Here is a 9,688-nt window from a genome sequence, read left to right on the forward strand (position 1 = left end):
TTTTCCTTCTATTTCTCCATCATTTTGTGTTATGGACCCAAGGTATTTCACCTCTGTTATAAACACTTCTTCTTTTGTTGAACTTCAATTTCATATACTCCGTCTTACTTCTACTTAGGCGAAAACCACGCGTTTATAAAATTTGTCTCCAAGTTTCCAACCTCTCAGTTAAATCCTCCTTCGACTCTTGAAGGACTATATCAGTTGCAAAAAGCATGCATCTCGGTGCTAGCTCTTGGATGTGTTTCGTGAGTACATCTAAAATTAAGATTAAAAGGTATGGCTTAGGGTTGAACTTTGATGCAAATTAGTTGTAATGAAAAAATTGTTTGTCTCTCCACCCTGTGTCTGCACATTAGACGATACCTCTTCATACATACATATCTTGAATAACTCGAATACTCGAATGTATGCAATCTAATTCACTTTCTTCTCTAGAGTTTTCCACAAAATTTCTCTAGGTACTCTATCATGCACCTTCTTCAAATCAATAAAAGTTAAGTGCAAGTCTTATTGGTCCATCCGATAGTGCCCCATCACACTCTGTAATAGATAAATCGCATCCATGGTTGACCTTTCAAGCATAAAACTAATTTGATTCTCCGTGACTTGAGACTCATTTCTTAATCTTCGTTCAACCACTCTTTCTCATAACTTCATGGTATGACTCATAAGTTTAATCCCCCTATAATTTGCACAATTTTGTATATCCTCCTTGTTCTTATATATTGAAGTTAAAGTGTTTCTTCTCCATTCATCTGACATGCGCTTTAACCTCATAATTTTATAAAGAGTTTGGTGAACCACAAAATACCTCTATCTCCAAGAATTTTTCACAATTCAATGTGTATGTTGTCCGGTCAACCCGCCTTACTATTACTCATTTTTTAACGCTAGATTTACCTCATGTTCCTGTATATTGGTTTTATTGTTACCTTTCTTGTACTTTTTCAAGTTTCGATATTTTTACACCTAAAGTACTCTTTAAAACAATCTTTTTTACTCTTACATTATTCTGGACACGTTCATTCCACCACCATGATTCTTTACCCCTAGGTCCAAAACCCCTTGATTCACCTAACGTCTCTTTAGTCGTTTTTCTAATCTCTTTGGTCATCTTATCATTTGCACTTCCTTGTAGTTGTCCATACACTCCCTCCAAGATCTTATGTTGGAAAATTTCTTAATTTTCACCCTTCAAATACAACCATTTAATATGTGGCACAATTAAATATGACTTTTTCTCTTTGCTCTTTCCTTAATTCTTACATCCATAACTAAAACTCTATGTTGGGTAGTAAAACTCTCTTCTGGAATAACTTTGCAATCCAAGCAAATCTTTTTATCTGACTTCCTAATAAAAAAGAAATATATCTGAGAACATGTTTCCCCACTTTTATATGTTATAAGATGTTCATCTATTTTTCGAAACCATGTATTTGCTATAGTAAGATCCAATGCCCCGAAGAAAACTCCAAAATGAATTTACCCTCCGCATTCATCTCCCCAAGGTCAAACCCCTCATGCACGCTCTCAAATCCTCTTGCTATGCTACCTACATGTCCATTAAGATCCCTTCTTAGAAAAAAAAATTCTCCTTGGGGTATATCCAGGAGTAAACCTTCTAAATCTTCCCAAAATTTTACCTTTAGGTGTTCTGCTAACCCAACCCGAGGCGCATAAGCACTAAAACATTAAAGGTGTCTTGTTCCACTATACATTTCAAGACTATGATTTGATTTCCTACTTTTTCACATCCAAAATATCCTTCCACTTATTATCCACAATAATCTTTGCCCTATTTTCCATCTAAATTAAAACACCAATTGAATTAGAAAAATAAAAATAAATGGAGACGTCAATTCAATTGACGACACCTCTTATAAAATGCATGTTATCACCAATTAGATTGACTACACCACATACAATTGCCAATTCAATTGGCGACACCTATTACTTTGACAAAATATTTTTATTTGAAAAATAGCTACAATTATAAAAAAATTCATTCCAACAATCTCACTTTTAAAGATTTTTTTAAACTCCCTCAAAACTCTATTATCACTTTTAAAGATTTTTATTTGAAAAATAGCTCCAATTATTTCTTGTCTTTTTTTTTTTATGTGCATGATATATTTTTTTAAAAACATCTATCATCAGATTTATTTATACTAATCTTATTTTTCTATAACTATTAAATTAAATTAAATATTTATAGCACAATTTTATTTCAAGAATTTTATTTTAATTTATCTACCTCTTTTTTATATGCAAAGTTATCGGGTTTCTTTCAAATCTTAAAAATCCTTCAAACTTAAAAGTCTTAATTTTAAAACAATCTTTAAAATAAATATAAAAAAGTTAATATAATCCTGCAATTTTTCTTCAAATCTCATTCCAAAACACCACTTCTACACCTTTTGAAAATCTAATAAAGACAGGAAAGGAACCAAAATATTTGGATTTTAACTTAACGACCACAAATGATTCAAAATACATGAAAATGGCTAGAGCTGCTTTCATCAAGTTCCAAAAAATGCAAGTCATTAATCAACTGAATCTACTGCTCTGCTTAATCGTGGCGTTATATTGCAACGCGCATGCACCGACCAACCAACCAAGCACAAGTCATGAGCTGATTCGACCGGGACATTAGAGCATCCATGTAGGAAGGATGTTGTGACCTCGCTGACTCCACTATCTATATTTTCCAATCTCCATCTTCTTTTTAATTGTTCTCTGACCATAATATATTGACGAATCCACTATTCCAGCAATTGTGAATATACCTATTCATAGAGATTTAAATCCATTTCTAATTAGTTGCATGAGGCAAAAAAATATTTCTCAAATGTACTGGTATAATAAGTGTGTGATTTACCTCCAATAATTGCACAAACGTTGGTCAAGAAATGTAAAAATGGAATATGTTCCTCTTTAAAGGTGACCTGCAACATTAAACACAGATTTCAAATAAAAAAAGTCCATTTTTTCTACAAATTGCAGAACATTATGCATAACAATTCACAGCATTTTTATGCAGTTTGGCTGCAAAACTTAGCATTCTTACCTTTATTGGAGATATGTCATAGAAGAAGAAAACTCCAGGAACTGCAGCACCCAGTTCTGAACTCTTGAAATGCTCAGTCACAGAATACTGTGAAATAAAATTTATGATGTGCTTAGATATGATCCAACTAATGAACAACATGAAATGAAAGTATGTTTGTGACATTTAACGATACCTGATTTGAATGTATAACTCGACCTCTAATGTCTGTGTATACTGTAGGAACGACCTGCAAAGAGTATACAGACAAGATATAAACAAGTGTTAACCCAGTAGTATTATTCACCAAAACAATAGGAAATATTTCCTGATAGTACCAACCTTTATGAAATACTGGTACATGCCATGACTAGTTCCTTGGAACCATTTTACCCTGTAAAACCAAAGGAGAAAAGAAGAAAGATAATTCAAATGGTTGAAACAAAATACATGACAAAATAACATTGCACTCAGTCAAAATAGATGTGATTATTAACAATTTGCTGTTTTGTCAAGAGTTTCACCGTAGTGATTGCAGCAATAAGGAATTATTAAGAGAAACACAAGCTTCACATTGACTAAAGATGAGATCTAAATAGAGTTTATAAAGCCTAGACAATCCTCAACTCTCAAGTTAGTTTAGTGGGGTGGAGAGTTAGGCCCAAAAATACTCGGATGTGATCCTACTAACCCACCATTCTTCTGAAACTATGTAGTTCAATGTACAAGACCATTCAAGGCCACTTAATGACTTAAATGGTCCATTTTCTACCATTCACAAGTGACTTAAATGGTGCAATGTACAAGTCCATTTTTTACAGTCAGATAAATGCTATGGCACACCTTCTGCACCAAATTTATTCCCATTTCTTCCCCTTGCACGGTGCAGCATTTACGTCACTTGTGCATGTTAGACAATTCCCTCAAACATACTCTCTATTATGAAAACCTAAATAAAATTCTTCTTTTAATTTTTAGAGGTTACAATTTCAATATGATGTCACACCTAAAAAGATTGGTTATTTAGCTATAAGTTAGTGGTAGTTATTGAATTCAAAAATTTCTTACTGCTCTTGTTCAGCCCTTTAAATGTTGAGAGAATGGGAAGGGAAGATCAAATGTTATGTTGCAGTTAAGTTAAGGGTCAGTTTTGGAGCCCAACAATTTGATTGAAGGTTTGGCTGCACCAAACTAATATTCATTACTCAACAGATATGGTTGAATAAAGTTAAAGAACGGCATTTGACCACATGCTACCCATCAAGTAATGACTAAGTCATCAAATATGTTACTAATATTTATAGTGGTTTTCCAAAATTTAGAATATTGGTAGGCGAAAACAATTAAGCCACATGTCATCCTCGTAACCATAAAATAAAGAATACTTTGGGAGAAGAAAGAAAATTACCCATCAAGAGGATTAACCAATCCGGGGTAATGGTGGCCAAAACTTAAACTGTTGATCTTATGGCTTATCTGCATCATACACCATGCGTTGAAAATCAATTATATAATTACAAGCAAAGGGGGAAATATTGTAAATTTATTGAAGTTTTCACATTATACATAATTAAAACAATAGATGTTAGAAATCCAGTTCAGTCTTACATTATAATGATTATCTTGCAAAGCAAGCAGATCAGCCAGAAAGATAGCTGACTGAAGAAAGCTTTGCCCGGTTGCAAAATGAAAATTTCCGGCCACTTTATTCACTTCAAGAGATCCATGAATATTGCATCCTTCACCTTCTTCATCCTTGACCTTCTGCACAAAACCCTCTCTTTGACACTAAAAGCAAAATCAAATTGTTAGAAAGCTAAAAATGTTGGGTTTCCAAATGCTCTAAAATTAGAAGATGATTTCAATAATCTAGAAATTACAGACATACCGATAAATAAATTTGTGTCATTCGTACTAAGGGGAATTTTAAATTTTTTGGATAGAAGAATGAATTCACTAAGATGCAAAAGAGACTTAACAATTGATCTAATCAGAAAACAAGCTTCAATAACAACATAAAAAAATGTGTACAGTCTCATAAATGTGGCATTTGAATTCACATAAAACAACCATTATTGATTATGTAATGCAATGAGAGTATCAAGCCAACCTGATCGATCAAATCCATATTTGACATTGCCCAGCCCTTCTTCCTATATGCCTCGCGAACCTCTTCACAATTATTACAACAGTGGTCATCTGACTGCATAAGAGGAAGAGCATGGACATGTGAGAAATTAATAAGCAATTGGAGAGTATAAGTTGTACCAAATTGAAAGTGCACAAATACAAACAAAATAATAAAAGTTACCAAGCATATTGCACAGCAAAAATGAAAGCATCAATGATAAAAGTCAAATTAAACTTAAGCATAACAATAGATGCTCACAAAAATCAGTAAACATAGATTCTCAAATCATATAAGAATAAAAGCAACAATGTTAGTCAAACAAACATTCTAGCATTGGCATTCCAACCATGTAATTCTATGGACATTTGCATCAGCCTAAAGTTGTCTACAATATCTGCACATTTAACAAAATCAGTCTTATTATGATTTATCATTGTTATTATTATTGTTACTGGTAAAAAGTAGCAATGATGATGATTTAAGTGCTTAAGAGGCTCAAAGATACATTATATCTTTCTATTTTTCAACAAACCAAACATGAGCACTTTTAAACATGATCAAATGTACCTCTTCTGCACCAAAGCATGAACCACAATATTTTTCATCATGTTCAAGTCTGCCACCATGTTTTTGTAAGGGTCTTTCAATCTGCAATAGGAAAAACACACAACAAATAAAAATAGTAAATTTGTTAAACATAAGAGTCTGCAAAAGCTTAATTGATTATGCAACAATTATGTCACCATCCATATTATATTCCCTTCATAGGTAAGAAAGCTAATGGTTACCTAAAATCCATTCATTCACATTGAATATTTGAACATTATCCAAAGCTGATGATAGCTAACAAGAAAAATCTAACTGGACAAAAAAAAAATTCTACTATCTTTCTTTCCATTTCCCCCCACCCCCACTTACCAGCCATCCTTATGGATAAAAGGAACAGAAGCATGAGGCCTTTCATTTCCAAACAATTTGATGCAACAACTAACACATAACCGATAGGGTTCTTCAATACTGTTAATAAAGTATGAATTTAATCACAATTATGTCCACTAGAGTAGGCAACCAGATTTGATAGCAGCAATTTATTCGACTGAGAACCAGTATGTACCCAAAAACAAGGTGCCAAAAATTACAAAACTCAGAAAAATATAATAGAATTTCTCTTTAATAATAATTCGTATTAAATTGAATTAAAATTCAACATCAGCTAAATATCATCTCACAGCATGATCTGCTATATAAATGAATCAATTCATGATTCTCGGATCTACAAAACTCCACAAATCAAATTCTCATTAAAATCGTTTAGGGTACAGTACTTTATAATGATTTCTCTTGAAGTTTTTTTAGACTTTCTCCACACTTTTTGGTTGGACTATTTTCATTTGAATTACTTTTCATTCTATCGACTTGATCTTTTTCTCATATGACCAAACCCCCTTTAGCAAGCCTGGCTATCTCCTCAATAGGTACTACTCCAACTTTCATCCAATACATTTGTTACTAATCCTATATTTTCTGGTATATCCACGTGCTCACCTAATCATTCTTATCTTTGCTACATTTGTTAGCTCTTGTTGGCAATTTACCATCCAATGTTCATAGAGTTAACTTAGTGAATTATAAAATGGTATGTTCGAAGAACTCCTCAGTATGAAGCTGAACTCTTCTGAACATAGATATTGAGTTGAAAAAGTGCAGGATATATGTTGTAACTTTTAAACATAAATCATAAACATTTTAAAAGTAATTTGACAATAAATATGATAAAAAATAAGTTCTCCAGATTTATGTTGGAACTGCGGCATTGTTAAAAGCTGTCTGAGTATTTAAGCTAACCTTGGGTGCACCAATTCCTTCCTTCCTAGCTTCTATCACATTACCGTTAGCATCAATTCTTTGTTTCATTATATTATGCAGCTGCAAATAGAAACGGGGTCAATTGATGAAAAGCAATCAGCAATGAGCCTAAAAGTAAAGGTTGAATAAAGGTTGAATAAAGGTTGAACAATACATACAATATCATGATGCCGCTCGCCACTAATATCCATTGTGTCTAAACTGAGTATTGAACATCGAACAGCAGGAAAAGTGACATCAAACTACATTTCAAAGGGGAGAAAATAATTAAACTTTTACTCTGAAAATGTAGACTCGAGGTTTAAAGCTAGTGCAAAGATGCAAACAAAAAGGAGATAAGAAATTAAGAGAACAATCAAAACCTTACATAAATGTCGGGAAGGAAAACAATTTTGGCATAATGGAACTTACAATTTTGTCTAAACAATAAATCACCAGACTAATAAATTCATGACAAAATAATATTGTACAGCCCATGAATGAAGGACTAGACTTGGAATATGAAGAGGTAAGCAAAACTATTAATGTTGCGGTACAAATATAATATTGATGATTACATTGATGTTCAAGGTTTCTCCCCTTGAGGTATCCACCAAAAGCTTACTCTCTGTAACAGTGTAGAGATATAATTCTGCAATAAAGAATAAAGTTATTAAAGTTTGATGAGAAAGACAATAGTCACGTATATATGCAGCAAGGTAATGATTCAGACAAAAGAAAGCCTTAGCTAACTATGTTTCATTTAAGACCACTATCATGAGATTGGGACTAGCAATTTTATGCTTAAAACAAAATAGTAAGTAAATAGCCACAGCCACATTAATAATGACACCGTCATATAGATATGCTGATTCCAGAAAAATATGCTCAAGCCTATAAAAAGGTAGCAGTAGCACTAGAATCAGAGGCAAGAGCATACTGGTTACCCGGTAGTTGATAACATTAATTACAAGTTATATAACAGCGTCTATAATATCGGCAATCTTTTCTCTATGATGTAAACCAATGTACACAAATGAAGGCACAACACAACAAACAAATATATCCTTGAGGAAATCCCTAACTAGCCATGAATTGCATCATTAAAGGATTGAATCAAACCCACGTTGCCTTGCAAAGAGCACTAATTTTCTAACGGTAATCAAAACGTAAGAGACAAAGTTATCGAAGATTGATGAGAAAAACAATAGTCAAATATATATAGGCAACAAGGTAATGATTCGGACAAAAGAAAGCCTTAGTTAACTATGTTTCATTTAACATCACTCTCATGAGACCGGATCTACACCTTATCCTTAAAAAAAAGTAGTTAATAAATAGCCATAGACACAATATAACAATCCCATCCTATGCCTATGATAATTCCAGAAAAATGTGCTCAAGTAGATACAAAGGTAGCAATAGCACTAGAATCAGAACAGCACTGGTTAAGTTTTATACAACAGCATCAAATCATCAACAATTTTTTCTCTGCAAGGTGGATCAATCCACGCAACCGAAAGCACAAACAAAATTATCCTTAAGAAAATCCGTAACGAACCATGAATTACATCGTTAAAACATTGAATCAAATCCCTCGTTTCCTTGCATGCATGCACATGCAATCATTAATTTCTTGTAAACCGGTATAACAGACAGAAAGCACCAAATTTCTAATGGGATTGAAATAGAGAGGAAGAATCAAGCTTCCATTAAACCGAAAGAAAAAAAATTGTGTTAATTAGTTCCGTTTCCATGAAAAACAAAAACCCTTCAAATTCAGGTAAATATACAACAGAATTGCAAAGAATAATAGATAAAAAAAACCACCAAATTCAGGTTACCCCTCTTAAATTTCCGAGCTTTACCAACCAGGTTAAATAAAATCATTCAAATTGATTACATTTAAACAAAAATGATGAAGAAAGAGACATACTTAGCTCGGAAAGGAAAAGGAAAAGCATAACGGCGGCAGATACAACGGTGACGAGCCCACCGGCGAGAGTGCGGCTATAAAAATCTTCATTGACTTTAGGGTACGCATCCAAATTACGGAGCTTATTCAAGACTCTATCCATGGATGATCACCTAAAGCTTTTCACAATCACCGAATAATGAGATTCGACAGGGGAGATATCGGCGCTCCGTCTACGACGGTGGCCGGAGAACAACGTTAGGTGCGATGCGGGAATGGATTGGTTGAAGAATAAAGACTGAATGAAAAACAGAACAAATCAAATGAGTCTTTATTCAGAGGTCAATTCAGTCCAACATGGCGTCTAATAACTTTTTCTTTTTTGTTGATTGGTAAAATTAGGTGTTTTTAATTTAGGTAATAAAATTTCAGATTCAATGGATCATATTGCAGACACATTCATAAATAGCGAATTAACTAATGGTGATAAATTGAAGGTATACAATGATTATACAATCTCCATTTTAAATTATATATTAGTGAGTTATTTTAATTGAAACATTGTATTATGTCGTTTGATATTATTTCCAACATTTTAAAAATAATTAAATAATGTAACTTGTAATTAAAATAAAGAATTTAATTGAAATACACTGACAGTGTAAAGAAATTTTACACCGTCTGTGAATCATAGCCGTTAATCGGTTGGAAGTGTTTGACTTTTATTTTAATTTTTTAAAAGTAATAT

The 9,688-nt window shown here is 32.9% G+C and overlaps 1 protein-coding gene across 1 annotated transcript; it reads right to left on the reverse strand.

The window, feature by feature from the left end:
• Nucleotides 1-2,367: 2,367 nt before the first annotated feature.
• LOC131603140 (uncharacterized) lies at nt 2,368-9,338 on the reverse strand. Its single transcript, XM_058875402.1, has 13 exons — nt 8,962-9,338; nt 7,604-7,677; nt 7,205-7,288; nt 7,026-7,106; nt 5,748-5,828; nt 5,160-5,252; nt 4,658-4,837; nt 4,458-4,525; nt 3,392-3,443; nt 3,246-3,299; nt 3,071-3,157; nt 2,882-2,948; nt 2,368-2,789 (listed from the first exon to the last, which is right to left on the reverse strand). Exons 1-13 carry the CDS (start codon nt 9,101-9,103, stop codon nt 2,698-2,700), a joined length of 1,155 nt encoding a protein of 384 aa, XP_058731385.1. The 5' UTR covers nt 9,104-9,338; the 3' UTR covers nt 2,368-2,697.
• Between the last annotated feature and the right edge of the window lie 350 nt (nt 9,339-9,688).

Source organism: Vicia villosa, linkage group LG5, assembly GCF_029867415.1.
Source record: "Vicia villosa cultivar HV-30 ecotype Madison, WI linkage group LG5, Vvil1.0, whole genome shotgun sequence".
NCBI lineage: Eukaryota > Viridiplantae > Streptophyta > Magnoliopsida > Fabales > Fabaceae > Vicia > Vicia villosa.

Coding starts and splice junctions, on each gene's coding strand:
- LOC131603140 (XM_058875402.1), bottom strand. CDS start 9,103: ATGGATAGAGTCTTGAATAAGCTCCGTAATTTGGATGCGTACCCTAAA. Junction 5,829..7,025: donor AAGGAATTGGTGCACCCAAG/GTTAGCTTAAAT, acceptor TTCCTATTGCAG/ATTGAAAGACCCTTACAAAA. Junction 5,253..5,747: donor CATGCTTTGGTGCAGAAGAG/GTACATTTGATC, acceptor CCTCTTATGCAG/TCAGATGACCACTGTTGTAA.